The sequence below is a fragment of the Seriola aureovittata genome, chromosome 3 (genome assembly GCF_021018895.1).
Source record: "Seriola aureovittata isolate HTS-2021-v1 ecotype China chromosome 3, ASM2101889v1, whole genome shotgun sequence".
Classification (NCBI taxonomy): domain Eukaryota; kingdom Metazoa; phylum Chordata; class Actinopteri; order Carangiformes; family Carangidae; genus Seriola; species Seriola aureovittata.
Window position 1 is genome coordinate 20,306,749 of NC_079366.1, and position 20,621 is coordinate 20,327,369.

General features: G+C 39.7%; 1 protein-coding gene across 1 annotated transcript in view; it reads right to left on the reverse strand.

Annotated features, from left to right (window-relative positions):
* tbck (TBC1 domain containing kinase) overlaps positions 1-20,621 on the reverse strand; it is a 47,692-nt gene that overhangs the window by 16,764 nt on the left and 10,307 nt on the right. Inside the window, exons 21-23 of the mRNA XM_056371599.1 lie at positions 20,090-20,126; positions 15,756-15,917; positions 7,617-7,789 (exon numbers count right to left, since the gene is read on the reverse strand). Coding sequence (XP_056227574.1) covers positions 7,617-7,789; positions 15,756-15,917; positions 20,090-20,126 — 372 coding nt within the window. The remainder of the gene's footprint in view (positions 1-7,616; positions 7,790-15,755; positions 15,918-20,089; positions 20,127-20,621) is intronic.

The window sequence follows — 20,621 nt, forward strand, 5'->3', positions numbered from 1 at the left end:
ACCATCGGTCAGTAAATAAAGATGGACGTAGCCTCCTTGACATCACCCATAGATTTCTGAAGAGCAGTTTTGAAGCTGAGAATAGGCTGCTCCGCATTCGCCATCTTGGCAGTGCCTAACTCAGCCGAACTCCCAGATAATCCAAAAATGGGCAAAATAGTGGGGCACATGTGAAGCAGAGACATCAGTTCATGCCGGTTTGTGGCAAACATACACTCACCCACCTGTCACTCAAAGTTCAACACGCTCAATTATGTATAACTTTAAGCCTTAATAAAATTTAAAACAGGTGAGTTATATGAAAATTCCCCCCCGGTACAGTTGTCATGAAGGAGGAAAATTAGCTATAGAGATCAAAACTGTTTTTTGTTTTAGGCTGTAAACATGTTTATTTCTGTTGTAAAGTTGGAAATTTTAACATGGGAGCCTATGGCGACTGACTCCCTTTTTGAGCCAGCCTCAAGTGGTCATTCAAGGAATTGCAATTTTTGGTTCTTCTATGTTGGCTTCATTTTTCAGCCTTGGGGGTTGCTGCACAGTCGTACACTACTTTACACGGTGCATTGTGGGATACTATAAGACCACTATATAGGGTATACTTCTCACTGTACATTCAAAAAGCACTACAAAATGGCAAACTCACTATATAGTGGACTATTGGGAGTGGTAAGTGATTTCGGACACACCAATACTAATCTCGGTAGACATCATTAAAGAATAACTGATGGACGAGTGTTCAGCCAACATGATGTGTTTGGAAATTTTGAACATTTCTGTGGAAGGTCATCAGCTAGGTTACATACTGTTATGACAAAATGTAGGAGATCCTGCTAAATCATTATACAACACCTGTGGGTTAGTTTGATGGCAGCAAATCGGTGCTATCGGCTCAGTCATCATGTACTGTCGAAGCAGAGGTACCACCCTGATGCTCAGAGTCCTGTGCTAAGAGCTAAATGCTAAGCTGTGCACTGTTGTATTCAACTGCATTGTACTGTCTGTGACAGTGTCTGAAAAGTGGATGAGGACGACATTGGACAGCTCCATAGAGCTGAATGGGCTCATCTGCTTGGCTGGGCTCATATGAGCTGATCAGCAAAGATGAGTGGCAAAACCTACAGGTCTATTTCAGTAAAACCAAATAATGTCTCTCTCTTTCTGCACATACACATAAATATATCCATATATATGTGATATTCTGACACAAATAGGTAAAATATGCAGCCTGGGATTGCCTGAGGCTGACAGAGCACTGTGGTGACTTAAATGTCATGATGAGCGGTGTGTGCCAGCCGAGAATGGCTTAATGACACTTTCACATTTCACTGGCCTGACAGTGATGAGCCTAAACTGGAGCAGCTGATAAACACACACAAATGCTGTGTTGTGTCTTGTGTGTGTGTGTGTCTACGCACGAATGCTCATTGTACACAGTTGACAGAAAAATCCTATCACTTTAACATATTGAGCTAGGAGCTACAGTGTTGTACAGCTTGATGACAAGGTCAATGACTCATTTAAAGTGCTTTCACAGTGCGTGATTGTAATTGTGCTGAGATTTTCACATATCAACCAACATGGTCTGTGGTGTTTGAGCATAATTTCTGAAATAAAAACACATTTTATCTGCCAAGTTTGCAGTCAGACAAAGAAAAGCAGAGCATAATTGAGGCTATGATCTGAGAAAAATGCTGACAACAAATACCCCTCACAGCAGCCACACACATACCAATTTCCACATAGAGGAGGATTTTAAAATGAAAAACCCTCCCAGCTTTTCTTATACTTCCTGTTCTGGCCACACAGCAGTTACCGACAGCAGTCTAAACGAACAATTTTTCTTGGGAGGGGTAGAAAAAACCAGCCTCCCCTAATGAAAATTCATCCCTGTTTTTGCTGAGAAAGTACAGACTTTGAGTCCAGACGTGCCCTTTGACAACTGAGTTACAGTGACTGAAATATAATGTTGTTTTAGTGTTGCATAAACAACTTGCTTTGTACTTAAAGGTGTAATGTGTAAGATCTGGCCAGAATTTTAGTTTAAAATGTTCAAAAAATGAACTAACACTATCAATAGTATGTGAGGGAGCCACAGTGATGATGTCATGACCAAGACCTTAATCTATTGAAACTCAGATATCTACTGAAATGAGCATGCTAACCAACTAGCTGCATCCCGGACCATGTTGTAATACCACTTTATGACACTAAATGCTGTGTGAGCCTGTGTAGTGTCTAGTCTGCCCTCAGACCCACAAAGAAGAGCTTCCTCCAGAGCTTGAAGTTACGCAACAGCTCCCAACTAAAAAAAAAAAAAAAAAAAAAGCTGCTGACTAGCATCACAGAAACACAGAGATGGCTGAAGCGCCTAGAAAGCTATCTTTATCTCCATCACGAAGGACCAATTCAACAAGAGACCATGTTCAATGGCAAAGAAGCAAAACACAGGTGAATCCTGGTGTGGTTTTCCACCTCTGGAGACATCTCTGGGTAAAGAGACGCGGTTTGATGCCGAGCTCGCAACTTTTCTTTTAGACTGGTGAGTAACATCTAATGTTGGTCTGTACTGAAAAGTATCATTAGCGCAAATGACAAACCGTACTGACAAACACCTCAAGTGGCAAAAATGTATGATTGATGATGCAGACAGACGTTTTAGCGATTTAGTAGAATTTAGCCTGTTCCTGGGCTGTTGTCCAGCTAGATGCGTCAGTAACTTTTCTTTTACAAGTAAGACAAAGAGACTGTTTGATTCAGAACCAGCAGGTTCAGGATCCACTGCCTAATACTGTATTTATTTTAGCAAATTCATATCTATCCTTACTATTTATTATACACACACAACAGACCTAACATGTTTGAATATAAAGAACTTGTATGATCGCGTCTGGCCACATCAATCATCAACAACCACATTGCAGTAACACCATGGAATATTATTCCTGCACAAAACAGATATCGTGTATACTGTGACCTTTTGCACATTCTGCTCAGCAGAGTTTTGTCAACACTTTTGTACATAGTTTTTTTCATAGTTTTATATTTTTAATATGTGTATCTATGTATATTTATCTTTTTCACTGTCTCAGTATTTTACCTTTTTATTTCTATTTCCTGTTAATATGTTTATTGAATACTGCCCCAAACACCAAGCCAAATATCTAGTAAGTAAAAATCTAACTGGCAATAAACCTTATTTCCTGATTCTGCCTTTGTGATGATGTCATCATCCCTTTCTCATGCTGCTGTAGCCTGACACCAATGTGATGCAGTATCCCCTTGCCTTCATATTTTTATAGGTAAATAAAAATAAACCATTTTTATTACAAGTACTCATAATTTGTTTCAGTGCTCTCAACAATTTTAACTATCAACAATAAATGCACTTCTAAATAATAAATTATAAGGAACATGGGGAAACAACATGATTAACTGGACAGGAACAAAGAGGTGGAATTCTGTCCCCTATGGAGGTGGAGCAAGTAGCACAATCTTACACATTACACCTTTAAGTGTAATGACTGAAATATTATTTCATATTTTGCTCACCTTTGTGAAACATGTATGGTGACAAGATGTCAGAGAAGTATTCATTCAACTCTTTGGCCTTTTTCATAGTTAGTGGTGGTGTTGTTTTGGATTATATAATGTTAAGAGATATTTTTAATAGTTCAAACATGTCATATTGTCAACAAATCTGTACATAATAAGCTTCAATACATTACAATTGATTGCATAGGTTTTGTATTATATTGCATCATATGCTGTATGTATTATATAGGTGTGCATGTGTTTGTTTCTAAGCCCTGTGCAAGATAAGTCATAGTAAATGAAGACATAATACAATAAAAAATGACCTCAGCTAATTGGGAATGCTGCTTACTCTCACTGTTCATGGGAACATGTTGCGCAAAATACTGAGAAATTGGAACAAGGGAGCATTCCTGTTTGCTCATGGACATCCGTTTGCTCAATCACTGAAATATGAGCTCTGCCGGCTGTTAGATGACAGTAAGCAAAACATCTGCTCATCCACAGGGAATGGCACTAGCCTCCTGAGCACTGTACCACATTATGATTTATTTTAATTTTCTCAAACTAACACCTGCCTCTTAATGTACTTTACAGTGGCTGGAAAATGAAATGCACAGATTTATCATCGTGTGTTTAGTTTTAATGAGATGGGCGGCTTATACATGTGGGGAGGTTGTGTTTGGAAAAGCTGCTGTACTATGGCTGCCTCTCAATACAGCATGCATCAAATCCACATGAGCCATTATAAAGAAGGAATTTGAGACCATCTATAAGTTGATCAACTAACTGGAGAGAACCTTCATGGGAAAGATTGATGAAACATGCAATTTCATTAAGAGGACAATATTTCTGTGTTTATTTTGCTATGTTTACATTCTCGTGTTAGTGACTAAGAGAAAGGAGAGCTAGAGCTTGCTCTCTCCTTTTCATTCGCTCAGACCAGGCTGACTGGAGAGCAGCTGTCCAATGAGATGGATGTCTGTTGGAAATCTGCTGACAGAGCTTCCTGCTCTGTTAGCAGAGAGACGGGCAACAGGGAGGCACGAAACACAAACATTCAGTACCTGTATATGAATCACTACAATATCAGCCATCCCACTTTTTGGAATATTTTTTGGCAGTGAAGACATTGTGGATCCCCCACAGAAAACGACAGAACTCACTGTATGACTGTAGCTCTACACGTCTATAGCACCAGTGAGTTTTCTGCCACTGAACTCTGTGCTGAGACAACACTTTTTAGGAGTTCCCTTTTGGAAATTTTTCATGCAAGAACTCTTAGTTCTTTTAAAATCAAGGCTTAAGACAGTTCTGTTTGCCGCTGCCTTTTATCATATTAAATTTGAGATTATTTATTCATATTTTGCACTCCACTGCAACTGTGCAGTAACTTTTATTCAGTCTGTTTCATTTAGTTTTAACTTAAAGGAACGGTTCACATTTCTTCCAAGATTGTCTTGAAGTGATCCTCAGGTGCCCAGATGAACACAGGTTGAAAAGGTTAGCTGTAATCATTCCTCTTGTTCATACTGGCTATGTGTGTGTGTGTGTGTGTGTGTGTGTGTGTGTGTGTTTTATCCTGCCACATTTTAATCAGGTGAAACGGCTGTGAAAGCCTTAAAACCCAACCTTTTCAACCTCAACCCTGGGCCAGTTTATTCTGATCAAGGTGTTGACATATTATGTTTGTTTTCCATTTGAGCTTCATAATAGCAACTAAGAAGGGGTTTATTTATGGTTAGCACATGTGACGATACATAAACCTTTATTTGCTGTTGCCATGGTTGTCAGTTTTACCCGCATCACTTCTCACACAATACAAACTTTCCCAGGCTTCAACTGAATAACTTAATATTCACTGAATTAGCAGTCTTCAGGTCAAACAATAATTTGTGATAACACGTGTAATAATGAGTAATGAGCGAAGCCATTTCTAGATCAACATTCAGCTTCCTATTTTCTGGATTACTTCTCTGCAGCTGTATTGTGCACTTAGTCTTATGTAGAGTATAGTATGTGTGTGTCTGTGGTCACTCCAGTGATGAGAGTGACATTTCAACCCAGTGCCAGAATTCTTTCTGAGGAGGAGGCGGGGTGCGGATAGATGTGGCCATGGATCAATGCCACCACCCATACAAATGAGCCTCGGCTGAATGAGAAAGATTACAGCAATCACTTGGGCACACAGCAGATAGGGCTGACAAGAGTGTTTGTGAGCTTTCTGGACACGATGCATTCAGGTGTGAAAGGCAAACAGGGCTGCGCCACAAAAACTAAACAAAGACAAAAGGCCTGTATGGAAGACAGCATCACATCAATAAACACTCCTCATAACTAAGTATGAAAACCTTTTATGCTGGTTTGTTTGAAGACATGTTTGCTATGTGTTTAATTGCTCATACATCTGCATTCCTATATCTTAGGAGGGATGGATTTAAAATGTTTGATGACATCTACCACATATGCACTTTGATTTGGACAAAAACATCTGCCAAATGAATCTATTTTGACGTAATATATTTTGTTCAGTGCAAAGCAACTCGTAACAGGGTTATTAAAAAGTGCTATATAAATAAAGTTTTATGCCGAGATATTTTGACTGGTTGTGTTTCTAAAGCGAATGCATTTTTAAACAAATCAATATTTTTGCCACTTCGGGAATTGCAGACTGGAGCTGCCATGTACTGTGTCGAAGTATAACTTTTGATTCCTGGGGAACTCACTCTAACATGAAAAATCAATACAGCTTAACAGGCCTACTGGGGGTCGCTCTGCAGATCTACAATCAAGTGTTGATTAGGGAAAAGAGCAGGTGCTGGGTAATGTGCAGCACGGAAAATGGATGGCAACAGTCTGACGTCTTAACGTTTTGGAATTATTTCAGAGAGAAGAAGTGAAATCTACCTCACAACTTCAATCAGCTGCTGATGATACATATTTGATAAACCTTTCAAAAAGCTTCAGGCAAAATCATCTAACATGTCAATACCTGTCTGTATGGGTGACAGTGATTGGGATGTAGAAATAGTCCTGCAGCCTTGTTTTACAGAACACTCGCACAGTTTGTACTGACTACGTAAGCAAATGGTACATGGTATAGATTTATTCAAAAATAGAAATCTGAAAGCACATATTTTGACATTTATAGGTTGATTTGAAATTACTGATCAGTGCGTTTGAAAGCGAAATGTGATGAGTTGAATGTTTGAATTTCAATAGCTTTTAATGGTAATTATTGATGGTAATTTCTTATGATTTTGAGGATATTACACTGATATCATACACACAATATCAACAAGCATATTAACCTGTTATTACCCTCTTTTTCATTAAATCCAACCTCTACATACACTGCGTATTATTACTCTGCATTTGCATCAGCTCAAAGTTGAGACAGTAAGATTTTACATTGATTTTGCTCCAATTGTTATTAAGAGAATATTATCTGCTTAAAAATGGGCATTTATAGCAGATTAGGTGCCTACACCAAGCTATATGTTCTTGAGATATTTTAATCCATTACTGGTATTCTTCTCAAAAATAATAAAGCAATTGAACAATTCTAATTGTTCTTACCAGGCTAACCCCTCTGAAATGACCAAACATTACCCCTTAACTACCATGTTATTACCAAGCTGAAACATAAAGTGTTAATTATTATTTATTTCACTTGTTTGTTAAGACAGAGATCTTGTTGGTTGAATGACACAGCTCATGACCTCAGATACCAGATACACCGGTTCCCTTAAAGAACAAAGCCCTCCAGTGCGTTGAACAGGATACAACATAAAAACAAATCACAAGAAAAAAAAAAACTAACACCAGGAAAGAAATAATAAAAGAATTAACCTCAACAGTCACTGGCTCAGGAAAAGCTGGAATTAATGTGCAGATAATATATGTAAAGCAAAACTGGTTACAATTTTTGTAAAGGTTGTGTGTATGACTGTGTGTGTGTGTGTGTGTGTGTGTGTGTGTGTGTGTGTGTGTGTGTGTGTGTGTGTGTGTGTGTGTGTGTGTGTGTGTGTGTGTGTATATGTGTGTGTGTGTGTGTGTGTGTGTGTGTGATGAGTAAAACTCACCAGGTCTGTCTTGGGCATGTCTTGATAGTCAGACGAGTAGCAAGCTGTTGTTTTCCCAAAGCCATTGTCACCAATGACCTTTGGCGGCTGAGCATGTTGTCGGTATGTGGCGCTTTTTGGAGTCCAGCAGAAGAGGTTGATGGATTCACGGACACAGCGCTCAATGTCAATTTCTGTGCAACAAAAAGCACGGAAGTACAAAAATGTTACTTGAAAAGGTTTGAGTTGCTCCCAACCTATGATTAAAGTCATAAACAGCTGAGCGGGCCTAATATTGCATTTTAAAAAGCTAGCAAACATTAGCTCTTTGTAGTCTAAGTGCTATTTTGACCATTAGTTTGATTGCGCTGGTGTGATTGGTGACTGCTGAACCTGCACTCAGTTCGCGAAATCAAAATCTTTTTTTATGTTTATCCACCTAAGATATCAAATACATATGGTGGACATCAGCAGTCGCATTAAGAAAGCAGTTTTTTACATCACAAGTAAAGTATTGGACAAACATAAATTTTGTCCTGATGGCGACACTAAATAAAAAGTTAATGGATCACCAAGGCTATTACAATTCATGCTGAGGTCATAATTATTGTATTAAATTTAATGGTAATCCATTAAATAGTTGTGGAGACATTTCACTTAAAACTTCAGAAGGGTATTCTGCTTATCTCTGATTTCTCAATTACCACTGACTGATTTTACTTTTACAAATTATTTAACTGCTCTGTGAGAAAATGAATAAATCAAAAAACTAATGAATAAACAGAGTGAAAAGCATGAGAATAAAAAATGTGATTCCCTCCCTTGAATCAGAGATAAAGCAGAGGAAATTATGTATATGTGTTATGGGAGGTTTAGTTGAAGACAAAAGCTTAGCTTGACCTTGGCATTTTGATGCCATTAATAATCTTAAATAGTCATCCGGCACCGGCAACAGCTCTTTTAAGATATTAACTGTCCTTTGTTTAGCAGCTGTCCCTCATCTGAGCTCTTGTCCCAAAATAAGTTTTTTGTGCAAAGTGAAATTTCTTCTCTTCCCCCTAATGCCTCTCCAGCAGTATCCATGCTTCTCCTGCTTCTCGCATGGAGAATAGAGAGGATTAAGGAGCAGGGACTCACTGGATTAGCCGAGGATTTGGGTAAATTAGGAATTCTTTCCTTCACACTCTTTCACACTGACAGCCTCTCTCTTTCACTCCTCTATTTTGTGGATAATAAGCAAGTCTGGCTAATGAGCACTCCTTGGTATGACCTGCACCTGGGCCAGGCTCAAGTGAAATTATATAGAAGATGTACCCCCCCCCCCCCGTCCCACAGCGATGTCAAGGTTAGGGGGTTGTCAGCTCTCAGGGGCTAGGACCTCACAGACTCAGTTACAAGGATCATTCCAGTGAAAAACACACTGGTGGTCAGAGATTCTTTCACCGACTGGCTCACAGGCAGTTCAGCGGAAACACATTTTTCTCTCTCTAGGGCCACGAATGCTGCATGCAATCACTCCTTCTGCTAAAAAAGAGGGCAGGAATGAGGAAGAGGAGATTGATAGCAGCTTTAACAAGCCCTGGGCTCAGCTGGGCATTCCACAGCAGCCAATTCTGTTAGGGAGCAATTTTTCTTTTTAGTCAGGCAACATTACATTTTAGTAATTATGTATAGGCGTTGACTGTGGGCTGTGACTTGTTGCCACGAAGAGTAGAACGGCATGATTAGTTAAGAGCAACTCGGGGGTTTGGTGGAATTGGACTGTGGTGCAAAGGAAGATAGAGCTGGCAATAATGAGATGAAAGAATTTAGTGAATTAAAATAAATAGAGAAAATCTATTATACTATAACGTTCCAATTCGTTATTTTATCACAAATACACCGTGAAAATCAGGAAAATTACTCTTGATCAATAACCATATAAAGCCAACCATTGGTGGCTCTTTAATTGTAATCCACAATTAAATTGATAATATTAGATGGGGTTGTGGAAGTGGGAGGTGACTATCTATTGTCCAGGGGTTTGTCCATCCATCCATCTTTACATAGTAATGCCACTAGACATGCCACTATCCACATTTTGCCCATGCTCTATTATTCCATTTCAATATTAAAGTGATTATGCTAAGGTAGTATTTTAATGGTTTGTTTGTTCTGATGAAACTTAGGGGGATGAGGAGCATTGTGTTTGTATAACTTTAAGAGACGCATTTATCATTCATGGGGGATAAAACTAAAGTTACCATATGTCTGAAAACTCTCAGTCATCCAAGTCATGGTCATCCAAGAAAAGTTGAATCAAAGGCAACTGGACCTGGTTGTAGACAAACAGGTCAAGTTGCCCTCGATTCAGCGTTTCTTGGATAAAAGTTACCATAATTATTTATTTGCTTAGAGCGGCTCTAAATGAAGTCATCAATCAATGCTTATCTGATACTAAGACATACAGAGTGTCCTGACTGACCTGAAGTCATCAACAAGGTAAGTATTTGGTTCTAATTTCAAGTTTAGGAGTAAACGCATTTCATCACCTTTCTTAACGTTGGATACAATCTTATCTCCCATATGGTTTCGGAGAGTTGTAAAGCAGTTACCAGCATAGACAATGATACTAGAGCACAAACGCATGCATTGCAACATGCATGCTTATTCCAGGGGGTGTGAAAAGAATATATACGTAAACCATGATGGTTGCTTTAAAATGATGAAAAGCTCCTTCAAATATTTTGATACTACTGAAACTTTTGGTGGCAGAATTTGTCTGGGATAATCAGTCCACCTACGCGTTAGTGCCAATTTTCAGGAAGCATGTTCATTTATCCTGAACTGAAGGTTAACTGAAGACGAAGAAAACACTTTGGGAAGCCACAGCTGTGATTGTTTCTGATGGACTTGAATTACAAGATTTATAAATTAAAAAAATAAATGTAAATGATGTTGTGGCCAAATGGCCTGGCTGAGCATGATGCACAGATGCACCAGGAACACTGAAAGGGAGAAACAGCAATGCCAAAGCATCGTCCAAAATATTGCTGTGGCCAAGGCGTGTTCACACTTGATAGGATTATACTAAATGTGTAAAGCTTTTTCTTTTAATTATTTTTGGGCATTTCATGCCGTTATTGGACAGAGACAGTGGAGACAGACATGAAATGCAGGGGAATGACTAATGGTCCAGCTGACATAAAACATAAACAGACCTATTGGATAAAAAAGTACAAGATACAACATCAGATTTAAATAAACTGGTATCTTACATCCTCAGTGAAATCTGTGTGCCATTTTCAGTTTAGATTCAATATGTTTTCAGTCTTTACCTTTGGGCAGCTAGCCTGTCATAAAAGTGGTGCTATTGGCCTTTTTCGTTTTTTGTTGTGACTTCCTGCATGAAATTGTATCTAGATAGGCCCATCGGTCCTCCGAATGCGCTGACTGCACATAGGAAACCACTCAGAAAAATGATAAAATGACATCTTTAATTCAATTTTATGGTTCTGAGTGTCACAAACCAGTCAAGTGTCACTCTAAAATGGGAACCTCTACTCCTTGCTAAGAGTGGCTTTAGGAATCTCACAAATAACTCAAATTCTCTCAGGGCAGAGGATTTTTTAACTTTAAGCACAACTGTGAGTGAATCTGAGATGACTGACAAATTTGGCCGCAGGTCAATATTGTCGAGACACTATAGATATTACCAAGGTCCACCTTAACCTCTGCTGCTCACTGCCTCTAACAGGATAGGATTTACTCGTTTTAAAATGCCACAGACCAGACGATCAGCCAAATCCCGAATGCAAATGTAAATATGTCATGCCAAATTTGTCACGCACTCTCAAACACTAAACCTTCACCATCAATGTTCTGCTTCTCCCTCCCTCTGCCCGTATTCTCGCGGTGTCCCTGTGTGCAGCGTTGCCGTCAGCAGTGTCAGCGGCTCAATGCTGTTTCTTTCAGAACTAAACGTCTATAGCTAGAGCTCATCAGTTCTGTGCCCAGCTCTGCTCATTGAGACAGATGCTAATGTCCCGTGAAGGAAGGCAAATGCTGCCGCATCATCAGTAAACACACGCTTCCTGTCAGCCGGAGAGGCTCTCTTCTCCATTGTGAATCAATGAAGTCTCCAAACAAGAGAAAGTTATAGATTACCTGAGGCTACGAGAGTAGGCAAATGGGAATCACAAAATAAGATTAATTGCCAACAAATGGTGGGCTGAGACGTCTTGCTGGCTCCAAGGCAAAATGTTGCGGCACAGGTCTGACCTGTTTCACATTAGATTTTGTTTTAAACTTTAAACTCTGATACACTGAGTGTGATATAAATTCAGTTCAACAATAATTTAGTCTTCTGTGATGGTCTGGAAGGTCAAGATGACTTAAGGAATGTTTTGCTGAGGATAAGGTTGTATACAGGAGGATGAGTTACAGTATATATGATGCAACTGACATATTGACAACCTGGGGAACCTGTTGTTGAACATGACCTCATAGTCTGTATCACTGCCCTTAAATCTGGACCTCTCTTCTTCGTCAGAATATTGGCAACTATAGACTTCACAGTGTTATGTGTAATAGGCTTGTCACTGTGAATTATGGTCACTGGCCCCACTTACTGCCTCAAAAGAGAGAAAGAGAGGAGTGTGTCTGAATCATTTAAGAGTCACCGTCCTGTAACGTTATCTTGACCGTTAACTTTTATTCTGACAGTCGTAGACAGGAATAGAAAGGGAGCACTTTTTTTCTTTTTTTTTTAATTTCACAACTAAATGTCATGCGTACTTATGCATCTTTCAAAGTTCATCCATCTGAAAATGTCTCCTGCAATGTCCTTTACCTTTTTAGCACTGACACAGACATCACAACTAAGTACAAGCTTCCATCATGCAAAGGCAAAATGGCAATCATAATGCGTCTCTATTATTAATGTGCCAGGAAATGATGAGCTACAGAAACAGGTTTGTGTAGTCACTAAAGTGCATGATGGCTCAGTTAAAAACTGCTAGTTTATAATGTAAATACAGTGCTAACATGTTTACTGAGTGAAATCATTAATTCTTTCCTGCAGGGCCTAAAGACAACATGCACATTCAAATCTCAAACATTCTCTTTGATTTTCCTTTTCAGTCTGTGCTAAGCGAGATTGAGTCTACTTTTCCTCTTTCTTTCATACTGTCCAGCCAGCATCAGGGTATGTTTTTTCTGGCTTCACACATGCAGCTCGTGTAGTTACAAGCATGTGGAGCATGTGGAGTCTGCTCTGAAACAAATGAATGTGAGCCTCAGTTTGTACGAGGACATCAATTCTGCACGCCTGATGGCAGAAAGGAGCAGGTGTGAGCCACAAATCAAATATCTACCATAACTCACAGTCTATGTACTTTATGTGTGCGTGCATGTGGTATGTGTGTTTTAACTACATGAATGTGGTGAGACAGAGCACATACACACTGGCCACCAAAACCTTGCTTCCCACAAGGGCTGACAAGCACTATTACTATGCGTATAATTTACTGATAAAACAAAGCCAAACATATGTTTACTTTCAAGTTCTTCGCCTTGAATCACATGCAATGAACGATATACACATTGCTAAATCACAGAATATTTACCATTTAACTGTTAAGAAGGGTCAGGGAAGGAACAAGACTTAGAGACTGCAGCCATGCTAGCTCTGTTAGGCTGCTAGCAGCATGCTAACATGCTGATGTTGAGCAGATATATTGGGTGATATGGTCAATGGCAAGCTAAAATTTGTTAATTAGATTTAACACTGAGTACAGCTGAGTCAGCTGAGAATATTACTAGTTTTCTAGGAATATTAGTAAAAGTGAAATAACTTTGACTGGACTTGTTGGTCCTGGTAGAAATGTCAAAGGATCCCCAAATTCAGTGGCCGTCATCCTTTCAGAACCACGGATGTCTTTGTGAAATTTCATCCACTAGTTGTTGAGATAAAAAAAAAGGGGAACCACACTGGTGGACTGACTGACAGGCAGATCCAAATTGCTCTCCCGAGAGCCATACAGCCGGGGAGGCTAAAAAACTAAGTAAATAAACTCTGTACATTCCACGCCAATAAGCTCACAGTAGTAAGACCCCTACTGTCATTTAGCAGAGGTGATAAATGCTGTGCTGAACTGTTTGGTACTTGATTGGATTTAGCAGCCTGTGTCTGTAACAAGTTATATAAAACTATCTGGAGTGTGGACCAGAACATGCTGGAAGCTTAAGTAAACAAGTCCTGTTTGAGGTCACTCTACAGCCCAGGATTCATTCCTAATATAGTTTAAGAGAGACTGCCAGATACGACACTGTAACTACCCAGGTATACACAAGCTGCGATAATGAGGTTGGCAGAGATATACAGAAACGGGCTGGCAGAAGCTGCCTCTCCCAGGAAATCTTGCCAAAGAAGCTGACTGCAGCTCTAGGCCAACATATTTTACCTTTATAAGGAGAACTGGCTCTCCTTTTCCCCTCCGCCTCAATCACATGAATCTGTTGGACCTGGGCAGTAAAGCACAGTGAAGTATGGCAGCACTGAATTTAGGCAGAAGGGGAGGCTGCTGGGCTTAGTTTACAGAGTACTCCGGTATACCCGTTTGGACAAATCGTCCCTGTCTCTGTTGGTTTTAAAACCCCAATGTCATTCTGCCTTTCAGCTAAAAAAAAAAGAGGGCTAAGCAGCATTTGGAAATAGAGTTTTAAAAGGAAATTGTTTGAGCTATCCCTCAGGCACAGAGAGGTACATTCTGAAGACATACATTATGAATGCTGCTCTTGGATTTTATGTCACCAATACTTCGCTCAAGTAATTGCTTTGTGCAAGTGAAAAGGAGCAGTAAAGTGGGCACATATTAAGAGACACTGTTAGGAGTCTTCACTCTCTGTGGCATATACAGTCGACAAAAACAGCGAAATCCCGGGGACAACGTGTCAGTGTCTGCCTATATGACTTTATAAACCCCTTGGAGCAGGAGTCAGTCTGTTAAAAATATTTAAAAAATACATGTAACCAACAGAGCAAAGCTAATAAGTATGCATTTCCATCAACCCCGTATGATTACAATCAAGCCTCCGAATTCCTCCTTGATTTGTCGGCCCTCCCTCTGTGTCTTATTTAAGAAAGGAGGCCGAATTGCTCCTCTTGCCTGTATTACACTAAAAACCTGCAGGGATTAACAACTGTACTGCTGAGTTAAAAGACTATATTTCAGTATTTACCACCCCACCCCACCCACTTCCTCCCACACCTTATTTTTGCACCGCAGGGATATTTCCCTAATGCAGCATAATGAGAAGTTAAAGAACTATAATTCGCAATGTGTGCCATGTTTGCTAATGAGTGTAGAAAAAAAAACAGACGCAGGTGTGTCACGTGTGACGTTTCTTAAGGTGGATTACACCCATTTCCTACTCTACTCTTTTTGCCAGTGTCATTTCCCATCATTACACCTATCTGTTTAAGTGCAGTTTTTAATACAAACTCAGGGTCTTTAACTTGCAAATCAGGTAGATGCCTCAGGCAGCCTGTTAGTCTCACATATACATGCTAACCCTCTATCTCCATTTCTTGCATGAGTAATCCTGCATTTGTGGTTGAGAGTTGAAAAAGTCTGACTTAGCCTCTCAGGTGCATGTCTAATAGCACTAAAGAACCCAACAGCAACAACTTTCTTTAATGAATATTGTATCGGCGTGTCCAAATGCCCCTCACAGACTAAAGATGGACTTGACAATGAAGATGAGAGTTGATGGAAACACTGGAGGACCACAGAGGTTATGATTTCAGTGGCAGACAATTCCCAGGGTGCAGTTGTTGACTGTTTGAAGGATGCAGAGCAAAGTGAGACATGCCTAGAGCACATCAAGGAGGGAGTATGTCTGTGTAGGAGTGCAGAGCTGCCTGCTTTGAGGATATCATTAACTCAGACACATCAGCACACATTAGTACTCCCAGGAATGAAACACGGCATCCTGCAAATACCACTTTCTGTTGCAGTCGGGCAACCTTCAAGTCAGGTTTAGGGAAGGCAGGGAAAAGTATTTCGGTGTGATTTTGTTTATAACCACCGAGGTACTACAGCTTAAGGCATGTAGAAGGTAAACAAGCCCAAAAGACAGTGAACATACAAAGATGTAACTACCAGCTCATATTCTCACCTGGCAGGTCAGAGAAGAGCAGGATGCATTCATTGAAGCCATTAGCCAGGAGACGATCCCTGAGTTGCTGCAGTATGGCCACACCGATACAGAAGGGGAAAGAAGAGTTACCCAGCAGCAACGTGTCCCACAGGTGGAAGATCTTGTGCAGTGGAAACACATCTGTATGGCAGGTGGAGAAATAAACAAAAGAAGGCAACATTTTACAAAACGACTAAAAACAAGTGTGTCTGAGAGGACAAATCTCTCGAGGGCTGCACAATAGGATCCTGCAAGCAGGACAACAGCATTCAATGTGCACGCAGTGTAAAATGGCGAATCACTCAGTACATAATGAGTATGATTTGCATGTGCATAGTATATTTACTTAGCATGGCTCTATGGCTTCAAAATGGGAAGCTCACTAAGCAAAATTGTGCATTGGCAAGGTTGCCTAGAGGGATATTTGATGTGGGGGAGGCAGCTGGGAAAATGTTTTTAGGTGGGTGTTGTTGTGGAAAAATGACAGGAAGAACATCAGGGGGCTGAAGAGCTTCAGAGCAAGGAACCTGCACAGGTTATTTCGAGCCAAATAAAACCACATCCTGATAATGCATCCCAGTGCAGTTATTATTTCAGTCATATTCCTCTCAGGATTTGAAAATTTTATGTTTCCTCCCTATTGAGATTTATGCATGAGAACCAGCACTGTCCACCTGGTTATATCATATCACCATTCGTTAACGCCAACCGTTAACGTGGATGCTCAGCAGTAGACGTGTGTGGGTGGGAAGAGTGTGAGTGTGGTGAGGCAGGCTGAGAGAGCAAGAGGGGTGAGAAAATGCCTCGGAGGGTCGGCGCCACATTAGCAGTCAGCTGAGCAGACTGGTGCATGTGAGTGACAGGCAGTGTGTTTGAGTGTGTGCGTGTCTATGTGTGAATGGAAGATGACCCTCCAACCTTGTCTCATATTGGATTGGGGACATTAGCAGTCAGAGGGGTGCACCTCCTGAATACTGGACTCACGCACTGCCTCAGGGGGAGGATAAGGGGTAAAAGGGTCACACCTCCCACCCTCTACCTCAGGAGTGGTCTCTGTGTGAGTGTGTAACTGAGGAATGAAATATCCCACTGCCAAGTGCAGGGTTCAGATAAATCAATGGACAGAGTACGTCAAGATTAATCTGGCTACAATTAGTGTAAATCACATGTGTTCTATGTGTAAGAGTCTGCAGACGAGCAAAGTTACACCAAGAAGGCAAAAAGTTATTCAAGTTATAGTGTATGATGGGGTTGCACCTATAAGACACAAAGGTTAATTGCATATAATTTAATTTGTAGCAATGATCTGTAACCTCTGTTCATATGCTCATATTTCAGAGCTCCAGCTGCGCTCAGTGAAAGATAAAAGCGTAATGCTGCCATCACCTGACAAACCGCACCCTGAGAAGCAGCCAAAATAAAACCTTTATGTAGCTCTCATGCAGCGCAGAAGGGGAAAAGAATTCATACATGATGCTCATATTTCAGTCTCAACTAATAAGCAAAGGGTTGGAAGTTTTCGATAAAACCCCTTATTCAACAGTTTTGCTAAAACTAGACAGAACTCAGAAATCATATGACTCCTACCTGTCAATTTTAATCAAATCGTTTAGAATCGCAGCTTCTACACGGTCAAAAAATAATACAAAACTTTATTCAAGTTTACATTTTGGACAGTAAAACATAATCTGAATGTGTCCTGCAAGAATATGGATCTAGCTATCATCAATATCTAAAATGAACCCCAATCACCACCATAGTGACCCGCAACTGTAATGACTTTACTGAACTAATGTTAACTAGATGACTAGCTGAATCAACCATTTTCAACTCTCACAATAGAAGCCTGTAAGTCTCAACAGAAGCTGAACATCCCAAGCGTGACGCAGGAGGCAGCAGGATACTTCCGGGCTGCTGTAAAGGATTCTTTTAGAGAGGAGCTTTTTGCTGAGTGTATGAACGAATCTTCTCATAGTCTGCCAGAAGGTCCTCAGCAGCTCCTCAAATATTTGTTTTTGCCTTTGTTGATTCTTTTTTTTTTTTTTTTTTTTTTTTTTTTTTAAAGCTTTAAAATTTTGAGACAAAAAAAGAAAAAAAAAAGAAAAGAACAAGCAGCAGGAGTTTTTTTCCTGACCAATATGCACTCTTAGTTATACTAGGCGAGGGAAAAGATTCATGGGTAGGATGCAAAATTCAATTTATGGCATCTAGATAGTAAAAATAAATAAGTATTCAATAAACATGGGCATCTTACGTTACAGAAATACATCATGCCATCCTCCAGGTTCTCCTGAGGAAAACACGCTTGCTGATAAGTGTTGATGAATTTTTATAATGTTTTAAATCCATATTTATTATAGGCTTTTTATTGTTACTATCCTGGAAGTGAGCGCCTGGAATTGATTTTGTCTGCCACATCCTACCCGTGTATCTTAGACATGCTGGATTTTTTTCCTTTTTTTATAATATCAACTCAAACATCATTTTCATGAGCTGCAGGTTAGAATAAATTAATTGGTCATTTTCAGCTGACTGTAAAATCATGACGTTGTAATCAATATTTCTGAATAAGCTGTGTGATGACAACACCCACAATTGCTTTTATACTGTATTTCCACAAATATCTCCACACAATTGGGTGTTATATTTCTACTTTCCTACATTGATAGTCTCAGTGAGTCACTACTTGGATGCAGAGAATGGTGCAGACTGCTCCATAGGGAGCGCTATAATAAGCCTGTAAAGACTACAGCTCAGTTTCGCCTTTCTGTTTAGTCACAGAGTCACAGAGACGTGACACTTGGAACAGACATGTATCTGCATACAAAAGACCCTTGAATTTTAAAACACTACAATATAATGTCCACCATCCATTTCTAGCCTGGAATTTTGGATTTTGGTGCATAACAATGTCTTAAGAGAGACATCACAGGTGCATTACCTTACATAGGAATTGACTTTCCTTAATTTTTATATATTTATCAATGACACAGCTTTATGGTGGTGGGAGATAGTTTCAGGTCATTTAGTCAAGTAAAGGTTGAAATATAAAACTAAACAAATACTCCATTAAACAAAACGGTTGGCAACACACTGTACTTAAAGTATCAGAAGTAAAAGTACTCATCAGAACCGATGATTATTATTTATGCATTAAAGGTCCCACATTGTATAAAGTGAGATTTCCGTGTCTATTTCGATTATAAAGCAGGTTTAGCTTCTATATTAATACTGTGAAAGTATCAAAGCTCCCAGTCCACAGAGAAATACACACAGAAAGTATTCAGAGACTGAGCCTTAAAACAAGCCGTCAGGACTTCTGTGATTTTGTAATGTCACAACAAAGCAGTCACCACCTTCAGCCATGCCCCAAGCCCCGCCCACTGGACTCACCATCCAACTTTGCAGGATCTGGCATCTCTGAATGGTTACCTGAAATCTGCTATATTTTTATTAGATCACTCAGAAAACAGTCAACCAGAGGAGGAGCTCAGAGCCTCTCTTTTGATTGGCTCACCGAGCTGTTGTCTGGAGCTCCAGAGAGAAGCCTGAGAGAGGATATATAAAACTACACTGAGATGGTTTTTGGTACTTAAAACCACAAATATATCTTCATGTGGATCAACACATCAAATGAAACACTGAAAAGTGTAAAACATGTGAGCAGAACTTTAATGTTGTAGTTGGACTGCTTTATATACTTTGAGGAAGTTTAAACTAGGTATTATTATTACATATTTTTTGTATATGTAAAGCAACTCAAAATTATCTAACTACTTTATATGAGTAAATATTAAAGATTCTTAATTTCAAATTTAACTCAGTAGAACAACTGTATGTGAAACATGAATTTGTTATTGTCACAGTGGATCCTGTGATGGATCAGCTGAGCAATGATAACTGATGTGATAACAATAACCCCTCTGGTGCTCTGGTATTTGGCTTTCTGATCTTTTCCCACATGGAGGAGAAAAATTGCTGCGAGCAGCTGACTTATCAGCTTTATGATGGGATTTTTGAACTTATTCCGTTAGATACATATTACAGATGAATAAAGATGTGCTGGTAAAAATCTCAGGTAGCGCAGGACTGAGCTTTCAAGTCCTTTTCCCTTAGGACTGGAATTAATTAACAGCTGGAACAAAGGTCACCAAGAGAAAAAAAAAACACACAAAAACCTACTTAACTTGTCCATACTGGAGAACCTGACCTTTTCTGTATCGTTTATTGTTACTCTAACTGAAGCAGACTCAAAATACCAGAGTTTTGGATTATGCATATCCACATTGTGAGCACAAAGAGAAGGTACTTACGTGTAAACATTGTCAGGAACCATGGAATAGCATAAAGCTGCACAGAACAGAAGAAAAAAAGAGAATAAGATATAAGCACATTTAGGAGATAATTTAGCATCTCTTTGTATTTAATATTCAGCATGTCAATTTGCTCAAATGAGATGAATGAACCGCTTTCTCACTTGAGGGATTTCTGTCTTTAAGAAAAGCAGCACACATGGCTGCACATCTCTACAGCCCCCGAGAAACAGAAATGGCAATAAAGAGCAAACTGCTGAGTTTGGTTATTAGTCAATGGGGAGAAAATCTAACAGTGAATCTCTTTACACCAATTTTGTCATCCCTCCCTCTTCTCACCGTCTCTCCTATTTCATCTCTACATTCCGCACCTCCCCTGGGGGAAATGCATAAAACTGAAATTATAGACCACCCACCTACTAATGTACACATACACACACAATCCACCATTAACCACCCGGTCTAACACCTGCCAATCGTTGGCCACTGTCACCGTGGCTCAGCAGCAAAGGGTCTGGAGCAGGAATTCTGG